Source organism: Girardinichthys multiradiatus, chromosome 13 (genome assembly GCF_021462225.1).
Source record: "Girardinichthys multiradiatus isolate DD_20200921_A chromosome 13, DD_fGirMul_XY1, whole genome shotgun sequence".
In the NCBI taxonomy this organism is placed as follows: domain Eukaryota; kingdom Metazoa; phylum Chordata; class Actinopteri; order Cyprinodontiformes; family Goodeidae; genus Girardinichthys; species Girardinichthys multiradiatus.
In genome coordinates this window covers 28,786,777-28,802,083 of record NC_061806.1, presented here as the reverse complement: position 1 = coordinate 28,802,083, position 15,307 = coordinate 28,786,777, and the positions used below count along the sequence as shown (strand labels likewise).

The 15,307-nt window shown below is 42.7% G+C and overlaps 1 protein-coding gene across 6 annotated transcripts in view; it reads right to left on the bottom strand.

Annotated features, from left to right (window-relative positions):
• Positions 1-553: 553 nt before the first annotated feature.
• The window catches only part of LOC124879135 (MAP7 domain-containing protein 1-like), a 35,698-nt gene continuing 20,944 nt past the window's right edge, over positions 554-15,307 (bottom strand). For 4 of the 6 annotated variants that reach the window (XM_047383475.1, XM_047383478.1, XM_047383476.1 and 1 more), the window contains 11 exons: positions 8,405-8,524; positions 7,995-8,140; positions 7,187-7,332; positions 6,758-7,002; positions 6,094-6,379; positions 5,535-5,715; positions 2,755-2,859; positions 2,628-2,678; positions 2,487-2,535; positions 1,105-1,353; positions 554-1,018 (listed from right to left, as the gene is read on the bottom strand). In XM_047383475.1, coding sequence (XP_047239431.1) covers positions 1,008-1,018; positions 1,105-1,353; positions 2,487-2,535; positions 2,628-2,678; positions 2,755-2,859; positions 5,535-5,715; positions 6,094-6,379; positions 6,758-7,002; positions 7,187-7,332; positions 7,995-8,140; positions 8,405-8,524 — 1,589 coding nt within the window. In that variant the 3' untranslated portion in view covers positions 554-1,007. The remainder of the gene's footprint in view (positions 1,019-1,104; positions 1,354-2,486; positions 2,536-2,627; positions 2,679-2,754; positions 2,860-5,534; positions 5,716-6,093; positions 6,380-6,757; positions 7,003-7,186; positions 7,333-7,994; positions 8,141-8,404; positions 8,525-15,307) is intronic. The other 2 variants (XM_047383477.1, XM_047383480.1) reach the window with 1 other exon arrangement.

Genomic DNA, 15,307 nt, shown 5'->3' with positions numbered 1-15,307 from the left:
TACTCCTGGATCAGTGCTTCTGTTTGCTCGGTCTTCTAAAAGCCCCAGCAGGTTGGGCAGATGACCGCTCATACTGAGCCAGGTTCTAGGTGTGGTTCTGCTCAAGGTTTCTTCCTGTTAAAGGAGAGTTGTTCTTCCCACTGTCGCCACATGCATGCTCAGTATGTGGGATTGCTGGAAATTTGGCTACACATGCAACTAGCTGGGTTTCCTTAGAAAGAAAACTTTTAACCAATCAGAATAATAAACGGAACTTCGCTGCATTGTTTTAGAACTGGGATAGAGCCGGTATGGGTGTAACTGGATCTGTCTGTATCATTTAATTATTAATGTTGAAGTGACTGTGAATATAAACTGGATGTTCTTAGTAAACTGCCTCGAGATATTTGTTGTGAATCGGCGCCACATAAATAAAATGAGATGAGCCCTTGCTTGAAGAAAAAAAAAAGGAGCTTTTATATCCGGATCCATAAAGCTTTAGGATAAAATCAGAGTGGGCCTCAGGTCGAGACCAACTGTGAGCTTCAGCTGAACACAAACACGCAGCGACCTGTCCCTTTTCCTCAAAGCTTTATTTATTCACAGGTTTCCTGTAACAGGAAGCAGCCGCCCATTTTTACATTTACACCTGCGGCCGGCCCATACGGCGATGCTGACGTTAAATAACTCAACAATTCAGGACAAAAAACAGCAAACACACACACAAAGTTCAACTGAAGGTCACAGGAACAACACCATAACAACGGTCAGAATAATAGGAGCCACTGTCAGCTGTTCTAAGCTCAGTTACAGTCAGTCGGTCATCTCCAAGGTGCACCATCCACTCAGCTGTGACAGGTCAGTAAAACTCTACAGATGCTGCACTGGAACACGCAGTGACGACAGAGAAAACTTTAGGTTTAATGTTTCAGCTCCTTGTTTGGCACTCTGTTGCAGAAGCCGCCGTGGTCTGTGAGGCGTGCATCTCCAAGCTCCAGCAGAGAGACGGGGCGTGTCTCCATAACGGCTTACAGCACCTCTGCAGAAAGAGAATAGAGAGAGGAACATGAAGCAGAACCCCGAAGGTGTTCTTTGTGATGTCTCTCAGCCTGGATGGAGCTGTACCTGCGACATGCTGAGGCTTCATGGCGCCCGTCTTCATCAGGTAAGGCTCCGCCCCCTCAAAGGCCAGCAGCGGCTCGGCGACCAGCGGCCCCTGCTGCTGTTGTGGGCCGCTGGTCATCATCTTCTCCAGCTCACCGTTGGCTGAGACGCCGTTCTGATGCGTGCTGGGCTGGACTCCGTTTACAACCAGGGGGCCAGTCTGAAGAGGGCCAGGGGCCACTGGGGAGGGGCCCTGCAGGTTACCAGGAGCTGCAGAGACATCAGGGGATGTGCATCAGTTTCCTGCTTGGTTCCTCATGTTTACTGTAGAGTTTTTAAATAAGCTTTGCTTGTATTCGTGCCCCAAAAATCTAATTTGTATTCTTTGCTAATGATCTTAGTTCTGTTTGGTTAATTTTGTCTTGCTTTTATTAATTCAGAATATTTTTATGATTATGTTTTGCTCTTGTAATTTTTAGGAAATGAACATAGCTGAAAGTAAACAGCTTTATCAATATTTACTTGTTCCAAAATAAAACAAAATCTTTAAAGAACAATCAACTTAATTTGCTTAAAAAAACCCAACAGATTTGTAAAAACTTAATATTTTACAACACGTAGACAACCTTCATTGAAGGTATTTTTAAACCATTTCAAGACTAAAGGAAGAAAGCTTTACATAGTTCTGTAGCAGAAACATATTGAGCCGCTTTTCTATTGACAAACGAGTTTAAATGAGGTTTAATATTTTTTAACTTGGGTTTTTATGCGGTTTATTTCTAACTGTAAGTCCTACAGCAGGTGTCACTCCTCACATCCTCTGTTCATCTCTTCTTGGACCTTCGTTTACATTTCACTATTATTCTCTTGCTAAACTATACAATTATTCTTTTAATGTGATTTTCTCTATCTTCTGTATAGGGTTTTGAACGGTGCTATAAAAATAAACTTGTCTTGCAATAGCTCACATGCAGAGCATGTAATATAGACAAATGCTAGAGACACGGTGGCCCCCAGGGGGGGCCACACACTCAGGACAAAATTCTCCATTTTTAATTATATTAAAACTAGTTATTACTTTTAGGAACGTTTGTTTCTGTATGATAATATTATTTAAGAGTTTTTATACATACATATATATTTTTTGTTTTGAGTTATTTATCTTTTTCTGAATTTGTGCCTTTTTAGGGATTATTTAATTTCGTGCAGTTTGAAAACATTTATTTCGTTTCACTTCAACTATATTGTTGTATGACAAACTCCAGACATGGTCCATCTGCTGATCACAGCCACTCTTTCACATGTTAAAGGTGATAAATCTGAAACTTTGATTTGCTGTGTTCAGAGGAATCCTGAAGGGGTGTCTCTGTTTCCTAAAATCCAACATCATGAAGTGACCTTACCCTGACTGAGCTGGGAGCCGTTGACCTGCTGGGGCGCTCTGACGTCCTTCTGAGAATCGAACAACAAACATGACTGTGTTACGGCTCAACAACAAGCAGAGACTTCATGTCTTCAGGCCAGTTTCCTCAGATCACACCAACCTTCTCTCCTGCATCGCTCTTCCGAGTCCTCTTCATGATCTCCTCGAGGCGCTGAGCAAATTAGATCAGATCAGTTTATCTGATGAGAGCTCCACTCTGTGACTCTGAACTTTTGAACTGTCCTTACCTTCTTCCTCTCCAGCCGCTCTTGCTCCTCTTTCTGGAAGTGTTTCTCCCTCTCAATGCGCTGACGCTCTGCCTCCTCTCGGGTTTTGGCCTCCGCTTCCTCCCTCTGAAGGGAGAAGACACAAATGAGACCAGAAGATCAATCATCCGCAGGTCGCAGAATCAGCAGAAAATGAGCCGTAACTCCACAGTTTGTAGTGCATCAAAGTACCAGCAGGGGGCAACAGATGGTCGGTGTGTCTGCAGTGTTTTTACGCTCAGACCATTCCACACTTCCCACTCTGCAGGTCTGTGCACACGGTTTAAGGTGAGAAAATAAAACCCAGAATCCAACTGGAGGAGTTCTGCTTCTAGCAGAGATCTGAAGCCCTCAGTGTCTGGGTGGGTACAGGTCAATATGATCTGCTGCATCTCTCAGGTTCTGCAGCTTTACAGATGTTTGAAGGCTTTAAAGCCTCTCATTGGTTCAAACTCTTATAGAAAACCTTTAACTAAACTTTCAAGCTGAAACTAGGCGTTTTAACGTTTCATGCTGTTGGTAGACAATAGTTGTCTTAGGGACAGCAGCATTAAGCTTACAGTTCACCATATCTGACCCAGTCCTGGTCCACATCTGGAAATGAGAGCTCAGAAACTGAAAAGTAATGGACTCTAGAATGTCTCCATGAAAACGAGACTCATTAATGGGAATATGGGGACAATTAGAAACATCTGCTGAATCAATGAAAATGATTTAACAGTAATCCTCAGGAATACGTGGAAGAAATGGTTGTCTGGGCCTGAAGGTTTTCTGAATTGGTTCAAGTAAATGTTGCTTGGAAAACATGAAACAATAGAAATGACCCTTAAGGTCAAAGGTCAATGTCTGCTTTAGGTGCAACAGTTCCAGTATCCTGGACCTTAGAGATTGGTTGAGAAGTTCTATCATCCAAGGGAAGCTTGGAATAAAGCTGCTGCTTTTTCACATCTAAAGGAGTCAGATGAGATGGTTCATCTGATCTAGATGACCCTTTCACAGTTTTCCACACTGTCCTACTGGGTGAAGACCAAAAATAGAGCCAGAACTCCCAGGAGTTGCTATATATCCTTATGGCAAGTTAACAGGAATGGATTGATGGATGGACGGACGGACAAACCATTGGTTTATAGCACCGTAAACCCACTCCCGACTCTTAAAACCATCAAACGGTTTTTCTCCAACATCAGACATGTCCAGACAGAAATATGGAGGTTTGAGTTTGGAGATGTGAAGGAAGCTGAGGGGTTTGTTGTGACTCTGAAACTGAATGCTGACTCTCCACAGCAGAGAAAGAGAAGTGAGGGAACCCCTCAGAGACACATTAATTTAAAAGCATCAGAAATAAGCCGGAATAATCCTTTAACAGCGTTCCAGTAATCTAGTGGGAATCAAACCAACAACCCTGAAGCCCTGCTGGTTAATTGTAAGTAATCTGTGGAGAGCCCTCAGTTTTCATGAGCTACATCAGTCGCTGTGAAGCAGTAAGCTCATTAAGCATCTGTGCAGATCCAAGAGGAGGGAGATGCTCTGGTACAGAAGAACCCTGACTCCCTCTGAGTCAAATACCCCAACAGATTAAACCAGGAGACCCTGGTCTGTCTGCCCATGGGCCAGCTGGTGACCTCCATAGGAGGAGGAGGGGAGTGGCAGGGTTGGGCTTCAGTGTGTGAACATTTGACAAACTGTTCAAAGCTCAAATTTATGGTCATTTTTGTCTAAAGTACTTCATGAAACAGCAGGTCCAAATTAACACAAAAACAATCAGAACTAAAACAACAGAAATCCTCCTCATAATCAATTTGTTTCAGGTCATCCACCTGTCCGGACGTCTGTTTGTCTTCCATTTAATGGACTTCAGCTCATAGCGGTACCAGGACCAGGATGGAAACCCGGACATCTCGCTCCTTAGCAACACTCTCCAAACTCCTCCCGGAGGATCCGGGATGGCTTTACTAGGCAAGAAGGGAGGCGTCCAGGATCATCCAGATCAGATAAACCTCCTTAGCTGACTCCTTTAGATGTGGATGAGCAGCAGCTCCACTCTAAACTCCTCCTGGATGATGGAGCTCCTCTCCTTATCTCCACCATACAGAGGAAGCTCCTTTCAGCTGCTTGGATCCAGGATCTGGTTCTTTCAGCCATGATCCATATCTCAGGACCACAGGTGAGGGTTGGAGTGTAGACCAAGCAGTAGATCCAGAGCTTCATCGTTCAGCTCAGCTGAAACTGGAGCAACGTCCTCATTACTGCAGACAAAGCTCTGATCCATCTATCCATGACCCACAGCCTACTGGAACTCCTCCACTCTAAGCAGAGAATTTCAACCTTTTCCAGTTAAGAAACATGATCTCAGACTGAGGGCATCTGACTTTCATCTCATCCACAAACCACTTCAGCTGGTCCTGATGGTCAAGGATTGCAACAGAACCATATCTTCTGCAAAAAACAAGATGAGACCCAAAGCAGGAACCCTCCTTTCTATGACTGCGACTTAAGGTCCCGCTCATAAACACCATAAACAGGAACAGAGACCAGGAGCAACCCTGCAGGGCCAACAGGAACTGGGAGCTAACAGAGGATGAAGACACAGGTCTTGGTTAGACAGAGGTCAGCAGTTAAAGTCATCAACATGGACGAATAAAACCAGAGAAACGGGACCGAAGCGCCTCAAACATGTCAGGTCTCTGCTACTCCATTTCTTCTTCTCTCCTTCAGGTTCACGTCTAGCTCCTCCAGCTCCATGAGGAGTGTGACTGACTCACCTGCCTCTGCAGCCTCTCGTTCTCCTCTTGCTCTTCTTTGGCCCTCCTCTGCGCCTCCATCTCCTCCTCGGCCCGCTGGGCTTCATCTCTCAGACGCTGCTGCTCCGCCATAAAACGGGCCTCCTCCTTCCTGTGCTTCCTCTCCTCGGCCTCGCGGGCCATCGCCTCCTCCCGCAGGACCCTGAGGGAGGATTTAGAGAGCAGCTCAAGCTACAGATTCATCCTGCAGGGTCATACTGACTAAGACCTGCAGGTTTAAGGCTGGGATGCTGTTTTCCAAATGAAAGTGGGAATAAAACCAAATTTCAAATGTGTGACGTGTTTAAATGTGCTCTGATACGTTGGATTTTAAGTCAAATCAACACATAAACAACCTGTAAAAACAGGTTTATCAGGTAAGTTAGGTTTTCTTCTTCTACATCACAGATTCCAGAGTCCCAAATAAAACCAGCTGGCACCATAAAGACATGAAACATGAAGGAAGTTGTGTCTTCATCGATCATTGTTCATACCTCAGTCCAGCTACTTATCACTTTCCATCAGTTGATTTCATTCCCACCTGTTCCGTTGTTCCTGCTCCAGACGTTCCTGCTCCTCCCTCTCCCGCTGTTCTCTGGCCTGTCTTCGTTTCTCTGCCAGGACGCGAGCCGCCTCCTCTGGGTCGTTGGTGCCGGCCGACGGTTTGTTGGCTGGTGTGGATGTGGCGCTGACGGAGGCAACTGCAGGAGCTGCAGCGGGCTGAGCGCTCGGCGCAGATGGAGGTGCTGATGCTACGATCGGAGCACTGAGAGATGGAGGTGTGAGCGGAGCTGTGGAGACCACTATGGCAGGAACGTTGCTGCAGGCTGTCAGACAGACAGAGACAATCCTCTGTGAACACAGACCCAAAAGCTTTCCTGTTCATGTCCTACTAAGGAAAGTACCTCATTCAGCTCTCATTCCTTTAGATTTGTTTTCTCTGTGATCCAGATTTTCCTATAACCTCTCCATCTAGTCTGGATCACCAGCTTTATGGTCTTTCTGAGTTGCTTTCTGGGAATCATCTAGCTGAAGCTAAATCCTACTTTCTGTCATCCTGTGTTAATTTAAAACCTGTAGCCTCAAAGTGAAAAATAACAGTTCTCTGATTGGTTAATTCAGCACACCTTCTGGTCTCAGGTACATCACTGAGCATGCTCACACTGAACTGTACCTTCATTTTTATTGTCACCATGGTAACTTACTCTTTTTCTCCTCTGAAACATCGGCCTGCTGCGTCTCATCTCTGGTTTCCACGGTTACTGCAGAGATGGTCTGGGCCTGCACTCTGGCAGGTGTCTGGGCCCGTTTGGGTCGGCTCTTGGTGACAGCTGAAGGTGGAGCTGTCTTTTTGCCTGTGGGGGTCTTGGAGGTTGGTGCTGGCACCAGAGGGGACAGTGGCCGGCATTTGGGAGCAGGTGAAGGAGGTCTGTTCCTGGGCCTCGGAGCACTGAGGAGCACAGAGGAGCACAGAGGAGGACAACCATGAGGAGGCTCCAGGTGCTTCACATAACCAACTCATCCATGACAAGGAAGCAGAGGAGATGTTAGCTCTGGTGGAGTTACATCTTCCTCCTCCTCACTTCAGGATGAAGTGAATTATGTTCTAGCTTGTACAAGGGTCATTTCAGTACCTGCCCTGAGGTCTGGATCTGGAGATGGTGGCGTTCGGTGATGATGTCGTCTGTCTCTTCTTCTGCACTCTCTCTTTGGTGAGAGCATTTTTCTCTTTCTCGTTCTCTCTCTCCTTGTCCTTTTTCTCCTTCTTCTTCTTGTCCATCTGGAGGTGATACCAACAACAGGATGTCAGCATCTGAATTGGAACGTGAAGCCGATGACTTTGGCAACATTTTAAACTGCATCGAAAACACACCAACAACTAAATCCAAACATCTGAAAAAATCTAAACCATTTTTTCAACAATCACAGTTACAATTTAAGGATTTTCCTCAGATTTTCACACAGAATATTCAACTTAGAATGTAAAGTTGGTTCTGACCCAGTGAAATATTCTGAGCGTTTTGGATTTAACCTCCTTTCATGACCACAGCTTCATCTCCACATGTTCACCAGAAGGTTCTGACTCGTTTTACCCCGACTAGTGGTTTCCACAGAGTGACTGTGTTTCTGTCTGCCTGTCTGAGAAGAAGAGTGATGCTGTGGGCTCCACCTGCTCCTCAGAAAATGAGGGAATTGCCATAGTAACAGCTGACTTAACATTTTCTGAATCTCTGATTCTTACACCCTTAGAAAGTTTCAGCTGCTTATTTTTCTAGCTGTATCAACGTCTTTGAAAACTTCAGAAATGTTCTAACTGCTTTTACAGATTCATCCTGTTTCAAATACAGTCAGTGATACTGAAGGAACTTAGGAATCCAAACTCTGCATCATCTGATGGCTTTGGGAATAAACCCCCCATTGGATCATCGTGTTGCTGCTCACCGGTGTGGAGTTGCGTCGGCGCTGCCTCTGCGTGATGTCTGGCGTGCTGGCAGAGGAAACTCTCCAGCGCTCGGCTGTGCTCTTGTGCTGATGCGAGCAGGTGTTGAAGGGGCTGGCCGAGGCTGAACGGGAGCAACGGTGAGAGTCTGAGTAACACACACACACACACACACATGCAGAAACACACTCACACCATGCAGCTTGACAACAACACAACTGAGCTCCCAGCAAATATTGATTAGAGCCATTGTTCTAAGCAAATCAAACACAAACAGAAGGTTTTGTGTAAGGGTCGATAGAAAGAAATAAAACGGGACAGTGGAAACACAGTGAATGTGGACAGAGACTGAAACGCTCTGGTGTCCCACTGTGACAGCGAACCAGCTTTTCACTTGGAGCGTCACACTCACGGGAGTCGCTGCTGTTCAGGAGCGTGGCGGCACTGCGGCTTCGGGCGAGGAAGGACAGCGTCGGCGTCATGAGCCGCTCTACGATGCGGCTCTCCCATGGGCTGAGGCGCAAGCTGCGGGCTGACACAAGAGGACGCCGTCAGTGACTGGTTACTGTTACATCACACACACACTCACACACACTCACACTGCCTCTAATGCGTTTTCTGAGACCTTCATGTGTTATAAATGAAACAACAGAGAGCAGGATGATGAGGCTGGATGATGAATCTCTGCCGTCAGTCTGCAGCTTCCACACAGAGACGAGTCAAACAGATAGACTCACATCCATTTACACACCCTCCAACAATTCAGTTCAGGAAAACTTGTTTCTTCAGTATAATCCCAGATTTCTGTTCCATCATTCCTAATCGTTTCCATATTCTCTTTGATCAGATCTTTAACGTCTGAGGAAGACCTCACTGAGCCTAAAAGAGCCTCAATGCGGTGTCTGACCCAGTTCTATGGCTCCTTTAGGAAACGTTCAGAAAAACCTTCAGTTTCTGTTATTCTTAGCATAGAACCAGAATTGGGTCAGATATCAGGCTGTGGCTTGACTGGGTCCAGTCTTCTACAGACATCTGTTTCCAGAAACCATTTATGGTGTTGAAACATCTAGAACCCATTCCCCAGAACAGTCATTCTGACTACTTGATGAAAACTTTGAGAATTAGCTTTCAGAAGAGACCAGAACCACAACATTTCAGTTGGTTCTGGGACAAATCTGGAGTGCACACACACATTAAGTTTGACCTTTTACCTCCAAGAACTGCCTTTCTCGAGTTTCCTTGAACATATCCTCATTGAACCATGGATCCAGTCAAAACAAACTTATTAGCGGCTCAGGATCTCCAGTTTTGTGTAACTGTGTTAGTGCATGTTGATGTCCTTGTTATGAATTATCTTAAGCTATAAAATACTCCCCGATCACTTATGACTTTAAATACTGATCATTGGTGTCTTGTGGTGTTTTGTTATTGAATTGATTAGACAAACTGAATGTGAAAATAACTACTATAGCTACAGTGAGACTGCAGCCATTTCTAGAACTTGAAGAGGTCTCTTCTAGCCCAGAGAAGGTGATTTAGAAAAAACTAGCAGAATCAATTATTCATTGGCTGTCTAACGCAAAGCTGTTCTAAGTCCACTTCTGATTGGCCAAACAGTCCTGCATGATGTCTCCTCCTCTGGAAGTATAGGCTCTCAAACAGCTAAATTCAGACTCAAGAGAGAATCCTGGACTTTATGAAGAATGTTTGACCAGCCAAATCAGACCTCATAAACTTCTTGAGATGTGATCTAAAGAGTCTTTATGTTTGTGGCTCTGTTTGGATCGTACTCCACATTACAATTGTTGTCACCCTAACCCAGTAGTGTCAAACCTTTTGTCTTGAGGGCCAAAAATAATTTCAGCAAAATTTCACCACCCAAGCTGGCTTTAAGTAAAAGTTGCTGGATGTTTGTGGTTAACATTAAGGGTGCACCGATAGCAGTTTTCTGACCGATCATCGATCTTTAAAAAAACCTGACTTGCTGATTCTGATGCTGGTCAATACCGATTTTCTTTATGATGGACACTGTCAGGTGTCATAAAATCCTGTGATAGGCATTACATTTTTCAATAACGAGCTAACAACTACAACGCCGTTTCCATTACCGACAATTAAATGGGGCGCGTTATAAAATAAAGCTACTCGTTGAAGCTCTTGTCATCTGTCGAGGCTCAAAGCCACCAGAGCTTAGCTTTTCATCTTTGGTGAAGGGAGGAGTGAGGGGCGAGACAAGTGATGATGATTGGCTAAGGCAGAGTAAGCTTTCATACAGGCACTGTTCAGTTTACACACAAACCACATACACACACATCAGCCCTGCTCAGGCAAACTAGCAGATGTAAGCTGGAACAATGGCACGTCTGAAATTAAAGGTTGCGTTATCAAAGTGGAAGTACAGACACTACTTTATTCTCCTTGAGGTAAAAGGCAAGAATGTACATGTGAAGTAAATATTAAAAGTTCGTTGTAAGTAGGCTATTTGTCTATGTAATTCCACTTTATTCAACTGGTAACGCAATAGTTACTTTCCCTGTTAACTAGTTACTTTTATAGTGGAGTAGCTCAGTTACTAACTCAGTTACTTTTGGGGAGAGGTAACTATAACTAATAACTTTTTTAAAGTAACATGCCCAACACTGATAAAATCACAACACACCTTCAGTGTTCCAATTGCATGTCAACAGTTGTGAACAGCACACGTGCAGATGTGACTTATTGGGTGGGTCTATCAGTTAGCCCTCTCTCACGGCAGAGCAAAGGGGGATAGTGGGTGATTTTCAGACCTTTGCGGAGGTACATAAGATCGTTGGATAAGATTAGTTTCAGGTGCAAGTATTGGCCGAACACCAACCACCCAAAATTAAGTAATTAAATCGGGGGCAGATTGATTGTCCGGCCGACCAATCAGTGGACCCCTAGTTATCATTATTTCCAGTTTTTCCTCTACACACCTCTGACATGGTTAAACATCATTCAGTAATTTTCTTTATACCCATTTCCCTTCATATTCAAAGTGGGGAACCTTCAAACATTAAAAGGATGACATTTAAATTGGACTTTGGTATACTGAACCACTGTTGGAACAGAAGTCAGACTATCTCTCAAACCGAGAGAAATGGAGATGGGAACCACATGAGCAGAGACTGGTTCAGTGTGGGTTAAAGTGCTCATATGTGATCCCAGTAAGGTACTCTTTTCAGTTCTATTGTGGTGGTTCTGGTGCCTAAAGCTGATGAACCAAGGCTGGTCCCGTGTCTTTGTTCCATCTGTTTTTCTTTAGGCTTCTGAACAACTGACAAACTATTGGCTTTAGAATGGAGGAACTTCATAAGCTCCTGGTAATTATTAGATTTTACGCAGTTTAATTAGTATTTTGAACATTTATTCCCAAATCATAAAAGTTCCTTTATTGGTTAGGATGTTTTTTGTTTGTCTTTACTTGTCAGTATTTATACTTGCTGCAGCTGAGGTAATCATTACTGAGCAGATATTAGACTGATTAACATACATTTATTATTAGCTCTTCTGATTTTAGTTGAAGTTGAAGTTTTAGTTTTCATTCTAAATAAACTTTACATTTTAAGAAATATACAGAAATCTTATGAATCTTCTTCCAATGTGTAATCAAGATAACACAGGTGAGATGGGTTTTTGGGTAGCTTTTGATTGATTATGAGACTGACTAATTTTTTAACATTAATATAATTTAGTTAAATATGCTACAGGTCTGAGAGTATTTTGAACACAACATAACCAGGACTCAGAGATTACCCTAAGGAACTAGTTATGGTGTCTTCCTTCAGCTTCAGCTGATAACTGTATATATTTTACCAGCATCTCACAAACATCATCTAGTTTTTATTCTGTTAATGTTTCTTCAGAGTCCAGTGAAGCAGCAGAAAAGCCACGACACCACAGGAGACAGAACAACGCTGATGGACACACCGTGAACATTCAAGGAGAAGAAGGGCAACAGCTGATTTAATCTCTGTGGTGTTCCTGTCTCTGAAAACAGAAACATGTACAGGTTTTTTCATAGTGAGATGATTTTCTTCATTGCTCTGTTGTAGCCTCTGTACGCCGACACACCGGCTCGGCACCTTTAAACTGACAACTCACACTCAACCGGACAGTATGACCCAGGATCAAGAGACAGCTTCAACATGATGACAGTCAGCTCCTCTCAACATGTTTTATAACTGATAACCTCACTTCCTCCTGTTGCTAGGCTACAGTGGTTTCTCTCCTACTCTTCCTTTCACGATGCAGCAGAATGAGGATGAGCTGCTGATCAACTGTTTACCTATTATCCATCTATCTATCCACATCCACCTTCATCCATCTATCCACATCCACCTTCATCCATCTATCCACATCCTCCTTCATCCACCCATCTGTCCACATCCTCTTTCATCCATCCATCTATCCACATCCTCCTTCATCCATCCATATATCTACATCCTCCTTCATCCATTAATCTACATCCTCCTTCATCCATTAATCTACATCCTCCTTCATCCATTAATCTACATCCTCCTTCATCCATCTATCTACATCCTCCTTCATCCATCAATCTATCCGCATCCTCCTGCATCCATCCATCTATCTACATCTTCCTTCATCCATCTATCCACATCCTCCATCTATCTACATCCTCCATCATCCATCTATCCGCATCCTCCTTCATCCATTTATCTATCTACATCCTTCTTCATCCATCTATCTACATCCTCCATCATCCATCTATCCGTATCCTCCTTCATCCATCCATCTAACTACATCCACCTTCATTCATCTATCCACATCCTCCTTCATCCACCCATCTGTCCACATCCTCTTTCATCCACCCATCTGTCCACATCCTCTTTCATCCATCCATCTATCCACATCCTCCTTCATCCTTCTATCTATCCACATCCTCCTTCATCCTTCCATCTATCCACATCCACCTTCATCCATCTATCCACATCCTCCGTCATCCATCCATCTATCCACGTCCTTCATCCATTCATTTATCCACATCCTCATGTCTGGAATGAACAAAATGCTGCTAGTGTATAAATGTAACAACTCAGGTGTTGAATTAAATTAACCTAATGGACAGTTTAACAGCTTTCAGACACAGAGCAGTTGGTGACAAGAAATAGTTGCATCCATGTAGACGTACGGTTTAAATGGCTCTCAATTCTCAAACTATGCATGGATCAATTGTCTTCACTGAAACAGAACCAGAACTGTCAGGACAATTTCACATCTCCAGATGGTTTTACTAACAGTCCAAATGTGTCTAAATGAGACAAATCTGAGTCTAAACCGGTAATAACGCGCAGCTATTGCTGAACTGGAGCAGGCTCATTAAAACTGACACAGCTAAGTGACTGATTATTACTGAGGCTACTTAAGGTACATACCAGGTTTGGTTTGGGTCATTCAGTAGATGGGACTTTTTACCTTTAGCAATAATATTTCACACTGTTTAACCATAATTCAGGGGTTATTACTTATTATATTTTTCATTCTTGCATTGTAAAGTACATGTTTTAAATAAATCTCATAAAGTTTTGAGTTGAATTAAAATCAGATCAAAAACAAACCTGCAGAAGCCCAAACTAAAGCTTTAATGGTAAATTCACAGGCTTTTATAAGATGACAAATGATAAAGTAAGTTTTTATTCTGAACACTTTTGCAGACAATATTATTTTCCAGAATTGCTAAAGCCAAGCTACAGCTCAAGTTTCGTATTTTGGGCATTTCGAATCTGTTTAAATATGTAATTGATAAAGTGTCAAGTATCTACCTTTAACAGTTGTTGAACTAATAACTCAAAACGAGTGATGGGTCCTTCTGTGTCAGGAAAGTTTTTGTGAAGCGCGTATTGAGGCTTGTGTTGATGACACATGTGGTAATGTTCGAAGCATCGCGAGCCGGACATACCATGTGACTGATTCTACTGGGTACCTGGGTTTGTTTTGAATCTGCGTTAGCAATCTAAGCATCTTTTCTGTGATGGACCCCTAACCCTGCCCTGGGAAAGCAGGCAAAATCATCTCAAAAGGAAGAGAAACTGCCTGAGGATCTGCAGAGTGGAAAGGTTATTTTAAAATAAAAATAAATAAAATGTTACCCCTAGTAACATAAATATAGTTACGAGGTAACAAGCACATTCACATCACAACCCTCTCCCCTGTTTGTTTCCACTTTGCCTTTTTATCCAGTTATTGTATCATAGAGGCAGATTAATATCATTTTCAGTCCATATTCAGAATTCAGGTATTGGCACAAATACCATTTAATTATTTATTCAATTTAAAGCTTCACACACCGGCCATGTTATTATAGTGAGGCGGTCTGGTTTACATATATTGTCCTCTTGATGGCACTGTAGAGCAAATGAAGCGTCATAAAGCTTCAGCAAATGGAAAGCTTCAGTGCCTCACAAAGCTTCATCTTGCCATCCCTCCTTTAAAATATAAAAATTAAACTGCAATAACATATAGATATTTTTTTAAGAGTAACTGCAGATTACCCAGTCAGCTTGCTACAGCTCCACTACAACTGAACATTTATTACTACATAGATATTTACCTTAAATTTTGTTGTACTTAGTTGTAAGCTCAGCTCAGGGAAATAAAATCATGTTAACATCTAAAGCTAAGATGAAGCGCATGCTTTACTTTAACATGTTAGCTTTTTTTTAAACTAGCCTGCTAGCATGCTAAAGTAGCACAAAGAATTGTTCCTTCTAGTTAACAGAACTAGCAGGAACTTACAAAAGGCAGGTTTAGTGTTTTAATCCCAAATTATATCATGTTTGTGTTATAAAAATAGCAACTTAAATGAGAAACATTTCCTATATTAGCTATTTTTTACTTTGTTCCACACAACAGGGGTTTGCGTTAAAGGATAACATGTTCCCATGCCCAAGATAACTTTTGGTTTAAAGCACTCCAGTGTGTAACACAACCATAAAAAACAACAAAAACAGGAAACAACAAGTTTCTTATTTTTAAAGTCATTCACAAACTGTTTCAAGCTCTTCAAAGTTCAAAACTTTGCTATGAGCTAAAGGCTAAATGATATATCTACATTGGCACTGCTAGCCTGTTAGCATGATAGTTAGCCTTTAGCTCAAAGCAATATTGTAAGTATATGTGTTATTAACATTAATATAAAAGAAAGGTTTCTTGTTTCAAACACATAATATTTTGTTTTGAAACATGTGATGCCCTGTTATATCATCTTAAACAGAAAATCAACACAGGTGTGAACTTAACAGGCTAGCTGCTTAAATACAAAACATAAATACAGTAG